This window comes from Lipotes vexillifer, unplaced genomic scaffold (genome assembly GCF_000442215.2).
Source record: "Lipotes vexillifer unplaced genomic scaffold, Lipotes_vexillifer_v1.1 scaffold864, whole genome shotgun sequence".
NCBI lineage: Eukaryota > Metazoa > Chordata > Mammalia > Artiodactyla > Lipotidae > Lipotes > Lipotes vexillifer.
This window is the reverse complement of record NW_006796769.1, coordinates 86,843-105,425: the sequence shown is the minus strand read 5'-3', so window position 1 is coordinate 105,425 and position 18,583 is coordinate 86,843. Positions and strand designations below refer to the sequence as shown.

The following is an 18,583-nucleotide window of genomic DNA, read 5'->3' as shown; positions in this document are numbered from 1 at the left end:
ATCCCATTGCCCCCCGCCGCCCCCCCCCCCACACCGGGCGTTCTACGATCAGCCCTTACCCTGAGGTCCAGTGGCTGGTCGTCTTAAATCCCCCTTTGCCGTAACCTGCCCTATTCACAGGTTCCGAGCATTAGCAGCTGGACGTTTGGGGGAGGGGCCGCTATTCTGCCTGCCACGCCCGTGTGCATCTGTGTGATTTTATCACTGTTTTCTGATCATACATAGGGCACTTGCATAATTAAATAATATACTCTTTGAGGAAAGAAACAGATACTTTGTATCTTCCACATTTTTGTATTCTTTCCTCTGTAAATGTGCAATGGAATTTTTAATGGGTTGAATGTTTCTGATTATAAAAGTAGAAAACTTTGTAAAGAAGTTACACTGTGCTAGATTGGTTTAATTTGGGAGACAGAAGGCAGAGAGGAACCATCTTATTTATATTCTGTGCATCTCAGTATGAAATAGCTTTTTATTTAAAGAGAAAGCAAGTAATTAAAAGATGTCTAGCTAATCAAAACTTATTACGTTCTGAGATATTATTTCTGTATAAATGCGCCTGCTTTGGAACTCTTTAGTAAACTAGTAGAATTTTTAAAAACCAGAGGGGGAGGAAACAATATGTTTGAAGAGCTACCACACAGGGCTGGATATTCTCACATACTTCCTTTAATCCTCACAGCAACCCTGAGTCTTCATTTGGGAGTGAGAAACTGAGGTTCCCTTAAAAAGTAAATTAACTTTTCCAAAGCATGGAGAAAAGCCTGTTTTTAGTAGAAAATCATCAGTTCAATAGTTGGTTACAATTTGAATATATTTTAAACTCTTAAATAGCTCTTTTCTTTTCGAATAGACTGTTAATGTGAAATAGCCTGCTAATTTTCCATTAGGGGCCAAAGTACGTGTGTTTAAAGTGGTATGTCACATCTTGAATATAGATTTTTCTTATGTGGAAGGTCATCACTAAAGAAAAACTGACTCTCTGGTTCCTTCCAAATGAAAGTTAGCAGAATAAAAGAGTTATATGAACAGTAGCAAAAATCTTCTGCATAATTTGATTGGTTTGTGACAGTTTGTCAGTTTTTTCTTGTCCTCCTCATTGCTTCCCTGTCCTTGAGCAGGGATTTCACTTATGTTTTCCTTAACTGAGAAGCAGGTCCAGAAATGTCAGTCCCTGTGGCCATTCTTCTCTTGCCCTAGTGCTCTACTTTTAGTCCCTCCACTTCCTCTGCTGCCACCTTCTCTATTTCCAGGGGAACTAAAGAAGGGAGCAGCCTTTTGGTCAGCAATTTGAAAGCCGTAGCAAGGAAGTTATCAGATGAGAACACCTCTGTTGTGCTGGGCTCTCATTCCTGAGAGAAGCAGAACTGCTTTGTCTCATGGCCTTTGGAGGGAGTTATTGAGAAGGCAGCACACAAAGCTGGTGGCAGGGAAGGCAGGTGCCCTCGGTCAGGGTGATGAGCTCCTCATGCCACGTTGTTCCTCTTCCCACCATATGCACCATCGCAGATTTCTAAAGCAGATCTGTTTTCACTGTAACAGCAAATTGCAACGTTATTTTGCACCAGGCACTGTATTGAGTAGATTATATGACTTACCACCTTTTTTTTTTTTTTTTTTAAGAAGCAATATGAGTTTAATTACTCTGGAAACAGTCACCCCCCAAATGATGCCTAAACCTAAAAGGTACATAAAAATGACCAAAAATATCTTAAAATAATAGAGCTGAAGGTTAATTGTCATTTTTCCCTCAGAGCAAGTGTGTGTTCAGCTGGACAGTAAATTACAAACCATGTCAAACCATGTTAAGGCAGATGATAAATCTGGTTGCATTTGTTACCACTCCCGGGCAAGTGACCTCGTGGGAGCGGGGCGTTCTTCCTCCCAGCTGTGTGGTCAGTCAGTCCAGGACGGGGCAGCCCTGGAGGCAACAGATGGAGACCAGGCCCTGCCTGTCTGGCCACTGCTCGTCCTGCTGACCCTCTGTGACTGAAGTGGACACAGCACCCTGGCCCTTGTTGACATCACTGATGCACACCTACTGCCTGTCGACCGACTCCTTCCACAGGGTCACCCTATTGTCTCCCCTTGAGGCGGCCAGGATGTTGGCTGTGATGAGCTGGCTCCCGTGCCATACAACATCGCTGAACTTGTGCAGCAGTTTGGGGGACCACGCACTGCCCGAGGCACCATCACAGGCCCAGATGAACACTGGACCATCCTGGGAGCAGCTGGCAATGGTGCTGGTGGGCAGGCCGATGGAGGGGGCCCAGGCCACATCTCAAACCCAGTCACTGTGTGCTTCCAACTTCTGCCCTTCCTTCCACTGCCACCCTCCTCCTCCGTCCACGGTTTGATGCGGTTGTCACAGCCAGCTAATGCAAACTTCTTGATGTAGTTGGGCTTCTGCCCAGATGGCTGGTCTGTGAGTCTTCCAGGTCCGACAGCAGGGGCCCAGCTGACGGCATTGCAGCCCATAGTGTGAGCACTGTTGGTCTTCACTTCCCACCGGCCCACCCTGGTGTAAGTCAGCAGAGAAATGGCCCCATCCGAGCTCCCACAGGCTAGGATCGGGCCGTAGTCATGGGGGGCCCAGCACACAGTTTACTGAGGAGTCGTGTCCCGTGTGCTCATGCGTCTTCTCCCAGGTGCCATTTTCCTCTTTCCGGTTGTAGGAGCAGGATGCCAGGACATCGCCATACATGGGGTGGGCCCAGGCCACTCACCACACAGGACCCTCATGACGCCTGAGGTCAGCGACGAGGATCTTTCCTCCGCTGAGCACATCAGAGGTCTTGACGGGCCTGTCTGATGAGCAGGTTGCCCGGCAGGTGCCGCGGTGGTCCGCCTGGGCATCTCGCTGCAGAGGGAGGGCTGCTCGGGAAGCTTGCGGGAATCACGTCCTCATGGGGCGTGTCCGCAGTGGTAATGACTGACGCCAGTCATGGCAGCTCCAGGCTTTGGACATGGCAGGTCCCGGCGGCGCGTTGACTTACCACCTTCTGTCGTTGTAACATCCCAGTGAGGCATAGGTGCCACTGTCGCTTCATTTTATAGATGAGGAAACTTAGGTGCAGAGAGGGGGAGGTCATCCAGGGCCACAGGGGCCTGTGAGGGGAGAGTCGGGATTGAAGTCAGTTATTCATACTGCTCTGTGCTTTCTCTAGTGACAGTCTTTGTAAATACAATTTCCTATAGAAGACCACCTACTCTGTGGTGTAATGGCCATAAAATAGCTTTATTTATTGTTTAGCCAGTGACCTTAATAATTTAATAATAATTCATTGTGTGACTGTCATATTTTACTTTTTTAATGTAACTTTTATTCTTTGTAATGATTAATTTCTTTTAAAGTTTGGAACCCATTCACTGACTTGTGGAAGATAGTAATGGGCTTTGGCCTGTTTATTTGTTTATTGAGATGTAATTCACATACTGTGCAATTCACCATCCTACGGCATATCATTCAGTGGTTTTCCATGTATTCGCCAGGTTGTGCAACCGTCACCACTATGTAATTCCAGAACATCTCCATCACCCCAAGGAGCCTGTAGCTCTTAGCGGTCGCTCCCTGCTTGCTCCTCTTGCCATCCTGTGCCTAGAAAATCTGTACAGCTTGTGTGGCCTAATTTTGTTTCCTGCCATTCTTCCACTTCCACATTGAGTTACATTGGCTTTTTCTTAGTCCTGCAGTGCTCTTTGTGCCTGTTCCGTCTCAAGACAATCACTGAGCTGCTTTCTGTCACTATGGATTAGTTTGTACTTTTTAGAATTTTATATAAATGGAATCATACAGTTTGTACTCTTTGTTTGGGAGTGAGTTTGGCTTCTTCCACGTAGCATAATCATTTTGAGATTCCTCCAGTCATTGTATGTATCAATAGCTTGTTTCTTTTTACTGCTGCTGAGCAGCCTTGAATAGAACTGGTGAGGGTGGGCGTCCTTGCCTTGTTCCTTGTCTGCTGGGGAAAGCACCTGTTCTTTTATCATTCTTTAGGCCTTAGACCCATCATCCATTCTAGTTTCCCTCGTGTCATTTTCTTTCATATCACCTTGTTCTTTTTCTTCGTAGTCACATAGTGTATGATTATATATTTTTATTTGTTTAGTGTACTTTTTTCTCACTTGTCTCCAAAGACCATATTGTTTTGTTACTCTGTATACAGCACCTGGCACATAATAGGTGTACAAGCAATATTTCTTGAATGAACCCTGCATGAATAGTTCTTTCTTACTTTCTTGCTAACCATCAGTGTTTTTTAAGTAAAACATCTGAGAGACAGAAAATAATACCACATGAGTTATTAACCATTCCAATCATGAATTGTTTTATTTATAAATGATTGAGTGAAAAGCTAATAACCTTCAGTAATTGCTTTCATGGCTTTGAATACAAACTTTATTAATGTAAAATGTTTTCTCATGAGAATGAATTTGTGGTTTTGGGAACTAATTTTAGTATTTTTCTTCTGGTTTTTCCTTCTGGCTCCTGGAACATAATAAGGAATTCTTAATTAAAAAAATTTTTTTACCCAGTTTTCTACATTTTTTGACCACTCTGAAAAGATAACCAAACACAACCTATTAATTTCTAAGTTAGGCAAAGATAGTAGCTTCTAAAAATTATTTACGTGGATGGATAAAAAGCTTCTGCATTTGCATGGAAGCTGAAAACGTAAAATTGCAGAGCCACCATTAAACCAGCTTTTCAGGTGAAACTTTGGAAGAGAATAATCATATGTTTATCTAATGAAAAAATTCAGATTTTCACATACGTTCATTTAGATCTATGTGAAAATCATAGACCATTCAGATAAAAGAATACTTCTGTGCTGGACATCTAGGTAGATGGTCTTACCTGGGATCTGGTAAGGATGGATAAAATGAGCATACTTTTCTCTCATGAACTCCTTAAGTTTAGACTAATTGATTACTTAGTAAACATCCAGCTTGATTTATAACTTCATTTATAATAGCATTGTTTTAATTTATGAGGCCACTTGTAAATTGAGTCATTTAAAATGCATTAAGGGAGTCATAAAATAAGAATACTGTGTGAATCTTTTGAAATACGAACATCTATTACCTTTTATATTGTGGAAATTTATATAGTTATGTATATAACTATATATCTCATCCCTCAAATGAGATGTACTTAGGGACCCTGATGTCTAAAATTTACACATTTTCTTTTTATTTATTTATTTTGGCTGCTCTGGGTCTTCGTTGCCACGTGTGGGCTTTTCTCTAGTTGCGGCGAGCAGGGGCTACTCTTCATTGCAGTGTGCAAGCTTCTCATCGCGGTGGCTTCTCTTGTTTCAGAGCACGGGCTCTAGGCGCATGGGCTTCAGTAGTTGTGGCGCACGGGCTCAGTAGTTGTGGCTCATGGGCTTTAGAGCGCAGGCTCAGTAGTTGTTGCTCGTGGGCTCTAGAGCGCAGGCTCAGTAGTTGTGGCACACGGGCTTAGTTGCTCCGCAGCATGTGGAATCTTCCCGGACCAGGGCTTGAACCCATGTCCCGTGCATTGGCAGGCGGATTCTTAACCAGGGAAGCCCTAAAATGTACACCTTTTCAAAAGTCATTTTGCAGAATCTTAGGGGGAAAAAAACCTCTTTTCATTGATGAATTGAGGCTTTGTATGAGTCATTTATGGCCAGTTTTTAAATTAATGAATATTTGCATGTAATTAGAAGTGTTGAATTCTTAATGACTGACCTACAAATGAATGTAGGACTGTATTTCACATATAGTCTATGTTAATATTAAGACTTAATTGAATTTGTGCATTTTGTTATTTTTTATTTTTGGCTGTGCTAGGTCTTCGTTTCTGTGTGAGGGCTTTCTCTAGTTGTGGCAAGTGGGGGCCACTCTTCATCGCGGTGCGCAGGCCTCTTCAAAGAGAATAATCATATGTTTATCTAATGAAAAAATTCAGATTTTCACATACGTTCATTTAGATCTATGTGAAAATCATAGACCATTCAGATAAAAGAATACTTCTGTGCTGGACATCTAGGTAGATGGTCTTACCTGGGATCTGGTAAGGATGGATAAAATGAGCATACTTTTCTCTCATGAACTCCTTAAGTTTAGACTAATTGATTACTTAGTAAACATCCAGCTTGATTTATAACTTCATTTATAATAGCATTGTTTTAATTTATGAGGCCACTTGTAAATTGAGTCATTTAAAATGCATTAAGGGAGTCATAAAATAAGAATACTGTGTGAATCTTTTGAAATACGAACATCTATTACCTTTTATATTGTGGAAATTTATATAGTTATGTATATAACTATATATCTCATCCCTCAAATGAGATGTACTTAGGGACCCTGATGTCTAAAATTTACACATTTTCTTTTTATTTATTTATTTTGGCTGCTCTGGGTCTTCGTTGCCACGTGTGGGCTTTTCTCTAGTTGCGGCGAGCAGGGGCTACTCTTCATTGCAGTGTGCAAGCTTCTCATCGCGGTGGCTTCTCTTGTTTCAGAGCACGGGCTCTAGGCGCATGGGCTTCAGTAGTTGTGGCGCACGGGCTCAGTAGTTGTGGCTCATGGGCTTTAGAGCGCAGGCTCAGTAGTTGTTGCTCGTGGGCTCTAGAGCGCAGGCTCAGTAGTTGTGGCACACGGGCTTAGTTGCTCCGCAGCATGTGGAATCTTCCCGGACCAGGGCTTGAACCCATGTCCCGTGCATTGGCAGGCGGATTCTTAACCAGGGAAGCCCTAAAATGTACACCTTTTCAAAAGTCATTTTGCAGAATCTTAGGGGGAAAAAAACCTCTTTTCATTGATGAATTGAGGCTTTGTATGAGTCATTTATGGCCAGTTTTTAAATTAATGAATATTTGCATGTAATTAGAAGTGTTGAATTCTTAATGACTGACCTACAAATGAATGTAGGACTGTATTTCACATATAGTCTATGTTAATATTAAGACTTAATTGAATTTGTGCATTTTGTTATTTTTTATTTTTGGCTGTGCTAGGTCTTCGTTTCTGTGTGAGGGCTTTCTCTAGTTGTGGCAAGTGGGGGCCACTCTTCATCGCGGTGCGCAGGCCTCTTCACTATCGTGGCCTCTCTTGTTGTGGAGCACAGGCTCCTAGATGCACAGGCTCAGTAGTTGTGGCTCACGGGCCCAGCCGCTCCGCGGCATGTGGGATCTTCCCAGACCAGGGCTCGAACCCGTGTCCCCTGCCTTAGCAGGTAGGTTCTCAACCACTGCGCCACCAGGGAAGCCGAATTTGTGCATTTTGGTTGTTCTGCTTGAAATGAAGGTCATAGGTAATTGAATATACATTTTTTTTTTTCCCCACCATGGGAAATACTCTTAGATTAATAGGGTTAGCATTGATAAGTTAACAGCAACAATAAAAACACTCACATAAAACAAACCAAATTTTCTTTATGGCTTCACAGATGTATCTTGTGATTTTTCCAGAGGGAACAAGGTATAATCCAGAACTAACAAAAGTCATTTCAGCTAGTCAGACATTTGCTGCTCAAGAAGGTAAGTAAAAAATTACCTATATTTGAAAATAAAATTTTTAAAGATAATGACCTTTTAAATTTTTGTTCCTAGAGAAGATATTTACGTTTTACAACAGATGAAATGAATGAATGTTTTTATTCCTTGAATGAATGTCTGTATTATTTCTTAGGAAATGAAGTTTCTTCTCATGTTATTACATATGACTGAGAGATTAAATTCAAGTGCTTCCTACAGTACATATTTTGGTACCGTGGATTTAGGCAGAATCTATCTGGGCACATGATTATTTAGATGGAAACTTTTTCTGCAATATGGGTTCTGTGTGATGGACAGAGTTTCTATTTTGTAGGTTGACAGACCTAGATTGGAATCCATATTCTGACATTTATTAGCAGTGTGGTTGCAAGCTGCCTGATGTTACTGAGCATCAGTTTGCTCATCTCTTAAAAAAGATCTGTGGATTCTGCATCCATGGATTCAATCAACCACAGATGGAAAATATCTAAAATAAATTTTTTTCAGGAAGTTCCAAAAAGCAAAACTTGAAATTGCCATGCTGGCAACTATTTACAAAGCATTTACATTGCACTTACAACTATTTACATAGCATTTGTGTTGTATCAGTTATTATAAGAAATCTAGAGTTGATTTAAAGCATACAGGAGGATATGTGCAAATACTAGGCCATTTTATATAAGGGACTTGAGCATTTGTGGATTTTGGTATCCAAGGGGTGGAGTTGGGATTGGGGGTAGTCTTGGAAGCAATCCCCTGTGGATCCCAAGGGGTATGCCTAAGTCTGTGTAAGAATTAAAGTGGAAGATACGTGAAGTTCCTATTGGAGAATATTACACACAGTTAGTTCACAGTTCTTAAAAGCTATTAATGTCCCCAATAATGAGAATGTTCTTAACATCATATTTTAGAAAACTGGATAACTGATACACCAATAAGCTATACAATTTAACCAAATTGGCTGTGTTCTCAAAGGTGTCTCTAAAGATTGACCTTGGATTAGCATGTGGTCTGCCTACTTTGATCAGCAGCGCTGCCTGAGCAGATGCCTTGTTGCAGCGCTCTGCCAGGGCCTCTGAGGTTATGAGAGCCTGCTGCAAGGGTGGTACTGTTCTGTGTCAGCTCTGACCCATGTGGTAGTGATCATTCGAAATGTGGCTGGTGCATCAGAGGAAATGCGTGTTTAATTCTAGCTGGTTTGAGTCAACTCATCATGATCTGAGACGGAATTCTCCCCCTAGACTTCCATCTGGCTAGTCTCCATTTTCCTCCTACCCTCTGGTGCTTTCCGCTTAGGCTCCTTTCTAGCCTCCGCTTCTCCTTCATTCTTTCCTGTTTCATGTTATTTCTGGTGTCTGACTTCGGTCTTTTTCATTTATTTCACTTTCTATGTTTTTCATGGTGGCCTTCATCTAAATCCAGAGCTGTTGCCACCATTTACTTCACTGCTGATGACTCACAAAAAGCTTCCTCCCATCCGCACCTCTCTGCCTGACTCAAGACCTGTGTTCACAGTTGCCCAGTGGAGAGCTTCACCTGACTGACTCAAAGGCATGTCCCAAACTTGGTGTGTCAAATACAGTGTTTACCTTTCCACTCATACGCTCTATCAGCTGGGCCTCTCTCTTCAAGGTTCCTTCAGCTTTTCTTAACAGAATATACACGTATCCCTCTTGAACTAGTATTTAGTCTTAGATGAACATTACCACTAGCTTTGGGCTGCATTCCCAAGTGTATATTAATTCATCCTTAGGCAGGTTACTTTGTTTCTTTTGGTCTGTTTCCTTATTTGTAAACCAGGAATCATATCTCCTTCATAGGGCTTTTGTGAGATTCAGTGACATAATGTTTACAGCAAGCCTGGTATGTAATATATATTTACTAAGTCATTACTGCTAACTTAGGATTAGGAAATGGAGGAGACGTACCACCACAGGTACATCTACCAATAACGGCAAAAATTGATAGCCGGTCCCGAGGGATGAAGCAGAAGGGCTAACAAAATTGGACGTAAGAACTCCAGTCATTACCGTTTGGAGCTATTATGTAAAAGGCAAGCAAGGCTTATGTCTTGTAACCACATTCCTTTAAGAAATATTTATTACAAAGCAGATATGAGTCCTTATCCAATAGAGGATAGATAAGAACACACGTATATGATGTACAGAGATAAGATGTGAGAAGTACAGATAGCACTCCGTGGGAGTTAAAGGAAAAGAGAACTAGTGGCATGCAGGGTGTCTGGATGACTGCCAAGGGGAGGTGACGTCGGAAATGTAGAATTTGGGCCGACACGTATGGGGAAGGGAGAGAATTCTAGGTATAAGAAATAACAATAGCAAAGACATGGAGTTAAGAGCAAAGAGTTTGATGTCTTCAAGCAAAAGATGAGTGAAGGACAGCTGTGTGAGTTCAGTGCGTCAGGCCGGCGTATCAGTCACGGAAGGCGGCGAGGTTTAGGCTTAGTGGTCTGGACGTCACTGCAGAGTTGAATGGAAGTCATTGAACAGTATTCTTTTTAATTAGTTCATTATGTGTCATTTAAGAAGTCACAGTCTTAATTCCATTTTTCTAAAAGCATGTTCTATAACTGAGCCCACAAGATATTTTGGGGGAAAAAAGTGTTTCATGTCCAAATGGGCTTAGAAAATGTTGCATTTTATATCCTTTCCTTAGGGAGTTATAGTTCACGTTCGTGCATTAGTCTCAGAAAAGTACTGTTGTGAAAATGTCTTACTTATTTTGTTTAAGGAGCCGTTTTCTAAATTTGTATAAGAAGACAATGATCTAAAATGGTTACACAAAATTTGGGGTTTTCATGAAGTAAATTTTTATGGTTTCAGAAAATTGCGGCTCTCCTGAATTATTCCTTCTCTAATGATTCTAGATTGCTGAGCCCTGACTTTAACAAAATATATATTTTACTCTTTGAAGCTTAAAATAGTTTATAGATGAATTAGTTTGAGACTCTTCATAAAAACTTGAGTTATGAAGGCAATAAACTATATAAATTTTCAGTTACACTTGTGTGTCACCTCTTATATCCACTTTAATTCTGTTTAGGAATTACAATTTTATGTTAGATGAGATGAAAGGGAAACAATAAACTTAATATTTGGGAATTTTTTTCCTGTTACTTTTCATGTGTCTTGTAAAATCTGATGCATTTTGTTGTCATTAAATAATCAACTACATCTTGGAACACGTGTTTTCAATGAGTTGAACAGAGAGCTGAACTCTGGAGAAGTTGACCTAGAGTGCTTTAAGTCCTCACAGGCTGTGCTGATTTCATTTTTGATTTCTAACATGTAACACATTCTGCTAAGGTGGTACAACTAGCCATAATGTCTTCTAGGAGTTTATAATTTAATAGGAGAGATAAAACATGATTGTATTTGTTATCTATTGAGGTGTAACATATTATTCCGTACCTTAATGGCTTAAAATGACAAACATTTATTATCTCACGGTCTCTGTGGGTCAGATGTGTTTAGCTGGTGGCTTCGTGCTCAGGGTCGGTCTGAGGCTGCAGTCAAGGTGTCCGCCGGGGCCGTGGTCACATCCTGGCTCCCCTGGGGAGGAGCTGCCCCTGCGCTCATCACACGGCTGTCAACAGGCCTCGGGTGCTCTGTGGCTGTTGGCTGCAGAGTCCGTTTCTTGACACCTGAGCCTCTTCACAGAGCTCCTAACAACAGGACAGCTTGCTCCCCTAGAGCGATGGATCAGGGAGGGGCGGGGACAGGAAGAGGGAGAGGTAGTGACAGTGGGAGCATAAGGGATGGTGAGCGAGACAAGCACGGTCTTCTCAGAACCTAACCTCAGAAGTGGCACCCCGTCGCTTTTGCCATATTCTCTTCATTAGAAACAGTTACCTGGGTCCAGCCCACACCCCAGGGGAGACTGTACAGGGGTGTGACTACAAAGAGGGCCTTGCTAGAGGCTGCTGACATCAGTGGTGCTCAAGTAGGAGTTTTGCGTAAATAGTGACATCGCGCTAGACTGTGATGAGACACGGATGAGCAGAGTGCACTTGAGGTGAACTCAGTTCCAGATGCGGGTTCGGTGAGGCTTCCTGGGAGAGGAAGCATCTGGGCGGCTGTAAAGAGCCTCGCTGGAAGAAGCGTTGGTCGTGGGGAGGCTGCCTTTCAGTAGGAAAGGGTGGCACGAGCCCAGGAGTGCTGAGAGCTCTCTGCTGTCTCAAAGTCAGTGTGTGGGGCGTGGGGCAGAGTGAGAGCCTGGGGGGGTTCCCGCTACTGGCAGGAAGGCCTGAGCGCGGTTCCGCAGGGGCAGTTGAGGTCCTCACAGTAGTAACCAGATGTCCAGAAACTAGTACGCTGTTTTCAACACCTTTGCCTCTTACAACCCTTTTATAATGTGTGATGGACTAATTCATTAAATATATTAAGCAAGTCAGAATTAGCCCTGGACATTTTATTGTATCTTGTCACTGGTCAATTCACTAGTTATTGTTGAAGTATAATAAGTTTGCATGATGGAATGAGTATAATCCCAGATTACTGTCTGTGTGGAGAATAACATAGAATTATTGTGTGTTTTGGCTTTGAAGGACTAATTTCTTTTGTACAATTTACGTGTGTGTATGTGTGTGTGTGTGTGTGTGTGTATTCCTATTTAAATATTGGTGTACTTTTTTCAGTTGGGTAAGACAAATGATTATTTGCAAATTGATTTATTTACTGTGTTATGTTTACGCAGATTTGTCGTTTCAGTCCAGGTTTTAGGGCCTGTGTTAGTCACCTCAGGCTGCAGTAACAAGCCACGACAGACTGAGTGGCTTAAACAGCAGACATTTATTTTCTCCCAGTTCTGGAGGCTGGATATCCAAGATCAAGGTACCAGCAGGGGTGGGGTGGGGACAGGGACAGACACTTCAGTCCATAACAGGGCCTTAAATTATTTTTCTATATGTGATTACATTTAATACTAATATTTCTTAATTTATCATTTGAAAAACAATGTATATGAATACATTATATATTATTACCTTATAAATTTAATAGCTTATATATAGCTACTAAAAGTTACTTATTTTTAAAAATCCACACTAATTTTGTAATGAAAACAAGTATCGGTACGCGGTCCTCTCACTGTTGTGGCCTCTCCCGTTGCGGAGCACAGGCTCCGGACGCGCAGGCTCAGCGGCCATGGCTCAGGCCTCCAGCCGCTCCACGGCATGTGGGATCCTCACAGACCAGGGCACAAACCTGTGTCCCCTGCATCGGCAGGCGGACTCAACCGCTGCGCCACCAGGGAAGCCCTAAAACAAGTACTTTTAAGTAATTCTTAAAATAGCATAATAATGATATATACTGTAGCTTTTTAAATCTAATAGTACCCTAGTCACCAATAACTGACCATTATTGGTCTGTCATTTTTCTATGAGTTGTAGATCTTTCTCAAAGTTACCAAAAGGGAGAGAAAATGAATAATTTGTCTCATGGATATAATTTTTAACTGCTAATTATTCTTTCTTTAAATTCTGTAACTGGGAAAACTTGCTATCTATTAGAAGTATATTTTCTTGTAACTATAAAGGTAATTATTTCCCACCACACATAAAGGAAATTGATTTGTGAACAGTATAGGTAGAAAAAGTGTTTCCTGTTTTCTTTCCTCTTAGGTCACAACTATATGACATTGCTTGAAAATAAAAACAAATGAACTTGTTTATCCAGCTGTTAAGCTAATTTTTCTTCAGGAAAATTGAAACTTAGTAGGACTTGTTAGTCTGTGATATGTTTTGCTTCAAAACATTATTAATTTTGCTCCTAAAGTACACCTTGATTTGAATCTGACTTGATAAACAAATAGAAAAACAAACGAAAATGAACCTTTTTAATTTAGATTTTTAAAATTTGATACTTGTTTACATGTTTAAGTCAGTATACCATATACCTTTGACGGTGGTGATGGCCGGTTTAAGAGGGAGGAATGGTGGGTGCGGGTGTGTTTGTCTGTCTTATAAACCCTAAATATTTCAAGCCCCTGGATAACACTATTTCCTAGAAGTATATGTTGCTTCAAAAAAATATTAACCACAAAATATGTTCATTTATTATTAGAGTTGTTGTTTAAGGTATGTCTGTGTTAGAGCGTCATGAATTCTTAATATTGTCCACTTCAAAGGTTGTCAGATTAATGATCTCTAAATTCCATTCTTACTTGAAACTAAATGTTAGTCATTCCTTTAAAAAAGGCTTACTCATATTTCCAAATAAATTAGTCAAGATTTTGTTTAACTACAACCTCTCCAGGACGAAAATTAAGATTTTGAGAAGTCTGAAATATCTGTAGAGTCTTCAAGAAACTACTAAGCAAGGTATATATTGGAGGCTGCTCAATTTTGGGAATTGAGCAATTCCCTCAATTCCCTACATTTAGGGAAAAGAGAGTTGTTTTTTCAGAAATGCTAACATAGAACTTGTCATTTCAGAAAACTATGGTAAAACATTTAGTAAGGAAAGCTTCAACATAATATGTAAATATAATAGAATTATATGGTATAATAGTATTATAGAAATGTAAATAAAATAGTATAAAAGAGTACTATACAGTATAATAGTATTAAATAAATATAAAGAAAATAATATGGCAGGTAAAAATGATCTTTTTGTGTTTCTAAATTGTTTATTTTGTTAAGTAGCCAATTAGATTATTTTAATTTAAATCCAACAGCCTATCACACAGTGATCTCTTCCTCTTCTGAGGTCCCGAGGAAGTTCATTTCCGGCCCGTTGTTGAGCGTTATTGCTGTTTTGTGTCGTCGCGCGTCTGTTAATCTTTGCAGCGATTTGTGGAATGCTCTTGTTCCTAGAAAGGCCACAAAGTAAATCTCATGGATATCAATTACTGTTGAGTCAGAGATCATAGATGATTCGGGATATACAAACAGAAAAGAATTATATTGGAAAACCACACTCTAACCTTATATTCCCAGTCTAGAATGTTTTGTTCTTGTATGCTGGTCATTTTTGAAAAAGAACAGGAGTGAACAAAGGGAGTTGAGAAGGCTTTCGAATTATATTTGTAGTGATATAGTCACCAGCCTCCTCCACCGTCTAAATCGCAGCCGTAGTTATTTCACTTCTCGATCCTCTGGCCTCTTGCTTCCTTTTTCTGTAGCGTGACTCCCGCTGGCACCCGCTCAGGTCACAGTCTCAGGGGAACGGCGGCAGCAGGGAGCAGTGCTTGTAGATCTGGAAGAACCCGGGGGGGCCGGTGGGGGAGACCAGGTCCCCTGTCACAACATTCCTGTGGGGCTTTGGGCGTCACAAACGTTCAGGGATTTTGAGAGCTTTGGTTTGCTTCTTTGAGGTCATTTCCATACCATTTACTTAAAATTTTTTTTTTTTTTTGCGGTACGCGGGCCTCTCACTGTTGTGGCCTCTGCGTTGTGGAGCACAGGCTCCGGACGCACAGGCTCAGCGGCCATGGCTCACGGGCCCAGCCGCTCCGCGGCATGTGGGATCTTCCCGGACCGGGGCACAACCCGTGTCCCCTGCATCGGCAGGCGGACTCTCAACCACTGCGCCACCTGGGAGGCCCTACTTAAAAATTTTTACCAGAATAAATATTGTTGTTTACTCCTCCTGCCTTTTCACAGTCCTTTCAGCTGCCCTTTTGCGAATTCTTGATCCACTCAGGCCTGGTCTGAACTGTCAGTCAGCAGTTCTCAGATTGGTGCCGGAACCAGCAGCATCAGCATTGTCCAGAAACTGGCGTGAAATCCAGATTCTCAGGATCCACCCCAGACCCACTGCCTCAGAAGCTCTGGGGCTGAGGCTCAGCCTTGCAGATGGCCCTGAGGCAGCCCAAAGGTTTAGAACCACTGGTCCAAGTGAGATTAGTCATGTGCTCAACAGGCTAGTTGGGTCAGATTCTGGTGTTTTAACTAGAACATGTGGATCTATTATTTATTGGTAAATTTTCATTTTATTCTTGTTTCATTAAGAAAAAGAAAAAAATAATAGCAGTTACTTACCCATTGTAGGGAACAGACATGGGGAATAGGGAAGGGGCTTTCCATCTGGGTCCTGTAAACATTCAGGTACTGCTTTCCTAATTTAAATCTTTCTCAGTTATGCGAGGTGTTTCATTTGAACTCATTTTCCTTAGAAGCGTTTTAGATATTTTGCTAGGAAAATTGGCTTCCAGTGGTTGCTAGGAAATTTGGCATCTTCTGTATCTTAATCTTCCCTCTGCAGCTATTAAAGTGAGCTCATAGTGGTTTTTACCACAGCAGCCAGCAGGATGATAGACATAAACTTTTAGAACTCTAGTAGTAGAAGACAGAAATTTTAGTGACACACCTATAATGGCAAAACAGATACCTAGAATTTTCATGTTATTGAGCAAGTTATATTATCACGATCTTTGTAGTTTTAAAACTCTTTAGGATTTGTGGAATTCAGCTTTCATCCTTTGAATAACACTGCCTATTGTATAGGTTTAAGGGTCCTTTCAAAACATAAAAGCAAAAGGATTTTTTTTGGTAGACTTCACTCAGTAGAAGTTATTATTATATCTGGAACATCATATAAACAAATTTAAGTGGCAGATGGCAAGCTAATAATATTTGTAATATAGGGCATATTAATAAACTTAGTATAGAAAGAGATCTTGCTAATTAGTAAGAAAAAGACAAATGAAATAATGGGGAAAAGGACATGAATAGGAAATTTAAGAGATAGGAATGATCCACACCAGTGAGCAAATGTCCTTCCTCCCTAATAATCAAAGTAATACAAATTAAATGAGCATATTGTGAAACCAGCTTTTGAAGGCCAGCCTGGCAAACATTAAAAAAGAAAGTTACTGCCCAGTATTGGCCCAGGTTTGGTGGAAAAGACACACTTCTCTTTCTGCTGGGCGCTAAGACGACATGTTTGTTTCCCGTGGTGCTGTAACAAATTGCCACAGACTTGGTGTCTTAAAACAATACAGATGTGTCCTCTTACAGTTCTGGCAGCTGGGAGTCTGAAATGGGGCTCACGGGTTGAAATCAGTGTGGGCATAACTAGCTCTATTTGTAGGCTCTCAGTGAAAGTCCGTTTTCAGTGATGGTTTAATGCGCTGCGTTTATAGTCTTGAAATTGCACTGGGTCCTGCAGATTATGTAGCTGGTTCTGCCTCTACCTCTTCCTTGCTGTTCCTTCCTCTGAACCTTTTTCTTTTTTTTTTTTTTTTTTTTGCGGTACGCGGGCCTCTCACTGTCGTGGCCTCTCCTGTTGGAGAGCACAGGCTGTGGACACGCAGGCTCAGCGGCCATGGCTCACGGGCCCAGCCGCTCCGCGGCACATGGGATCCTCCCGGACCGGGGCCCGACCCCATGTCCCCTGCATCGGCAGGCGGACTCTCAACCACTGCGCCACCAGGGAAGCCCTGAACCTTTTTCTTTTTTTTTTTTTTTTTTTGCGGTACGCGGGCCTCTCACTGTCGTGGCCTCTCCTGTTGGAGAGCACAGGCTGTGGACACGCAGGCTCAGCGGCCATGGCTCACGGGCCCAGCCGCTCCGCGGCACATGGGATCCTCCCGGACCGGGGCCCGACCCCATGTCCCCTGCATCGGCAGGCGGACTCTCAACCACTGCGCCACCAGGGAAGCCCTGAACCTTTTTCTTTTTTTTTTTTTTTTTTTGCGGTACGCGGGCCTCTCACTGTCGTGGCCTCTCCTGTTGGAGAGCACAGGCTGTGGACACGCAGGCTCAGCGGCCATGGCTCACGGGCCCAGCCGCTCCGCGGCACATGGGATCCTCCCGGACCGGGGCCCGACCCCATGTCCCCTGCATCGGCAGGCGGACTCTCAACCACTGCGCCACCAGGGAAGCCCTGAACCTTTTTCTTTTTTGGCTTAATTCTGACCTGTCTTTCTTTGGCCCTGCTGTAACTCTGAAGGCCTTCAGGAGCTCTCCTGTGTCTCCTGGCCCTGCACTCTGCTCCCCGCACCTTGTACTTCCCGTCCCCTGGCCTTTTGACAGTCCTTAGCTGTCAGTAACCCGGCTTTTTCTACCTTCTCAGCAACTGGGAACGTGATAAAAATCCATGCTGATTGCCGTCTGCAACCAATGCACACCATCAAATCTCAGCTGAGCCAATTACACTGTGTTTAGCGATTTTATTTTTCTCTTTTTGACTATCTGTTCTGTTTTTCAGATTCCCCCTCACATCTCAGGGTTTCTCTGCCTTGAAGGACTGTTTCATACAATCATATTTATCTCTGTTTCAAAACCTTAATGTTGCTGCTTCAGCAGTTTCCTTTTGCCCGCATTACCTCCACACTGTTCCCCCAGTTCACAAGCACAGCCTGTTTCTCACATGGATGGATCATGTGTGTGTGTGGAGTGTGTGCACATATACCCCACCTAAGGCTTTGCTGTTGTCTCTCTCCTTTTCTTTGGCGCTAGAGAAGCGTGGGCCCCATGCATGCTCACGTTTACTCCACCCAGCCTCCAGAAGCTAACCCCAGCGAGCTCTGACATAACAGAGTGTCACGTCACTTTGGTCACTTGTGGTATTTGTTAATGTGCATGTAATATACAAAGTCATTATTTATGATCGCCTTTTCATCTCTCCCTTTAGTATTCTCAGTCGCTGCCGTTACTTCAATTGTCATGTCTATTCAGGTGATTCCCAAATGTTTACTTCTGCCATTTTAAGGACCATATTTTCAACTACTTGTAGAGGGTTCTCTCCAACTTCAGCTTCAGCGCCCCAACTTGACTCACGTTTTCCTTGTTAGCTGCCTCCTGCTCTGCCACTTGTGCTCTTTCTGCACGATGGGTATCCGCACACACGCTGACACACACACACCCTTCCCCGGCGCTTCCTCATGCCCATCTCTTCCTATTGATGGCACAGCCTCGTCCATGTCTTCTAGGGCAGAAGCCTCGTTACTTTTTACTCCGTTTTTTTTTTTAACTGCCACATTTAATTTTTGCTGAATCGATGTATGTTTGGTTTTTAGAACATCGCTTGACTACATTTTCTCTTCAGTTGCACTAATTCAGTCCTAATTCAGGACCTCATTGCCTATGACCTGATGTCCTTTCTGCAACC

The 18,583-nt window shown here is 42.3% G+C and overlaps 1 protein-coding gene and 1 pseudogene across 1 annotated transcript in view; one reads left to right on the top strand and one right to left on the bottom strand.

The window, feature by feature from the left end:
* The window catches only part of AGPAT5 (1-acylglycerol-3-phosphate O-acyltransferase 5), a 63,325-nt gene that overhangs the window by 30,541 nt on the left and 14,201 nt on the right, over positions 1-18,583 (top strand). Inside the window, exon 5 of the mRNA XM_007468985.1 lies at positions 7,421-7,511. Within this exon, the coding sequence (XP_007469047.1) occupies positions 7,421-7,511 (91 nt within the window). The remainder of the gene's footprint in view (positions 1-7,420; positions 7,512-18,583) is intronic.
* LOC103075696 (protein SEC13 homolog) lies at positions 1,901-3,030 on the bottom strand (annotated as a pseudogene).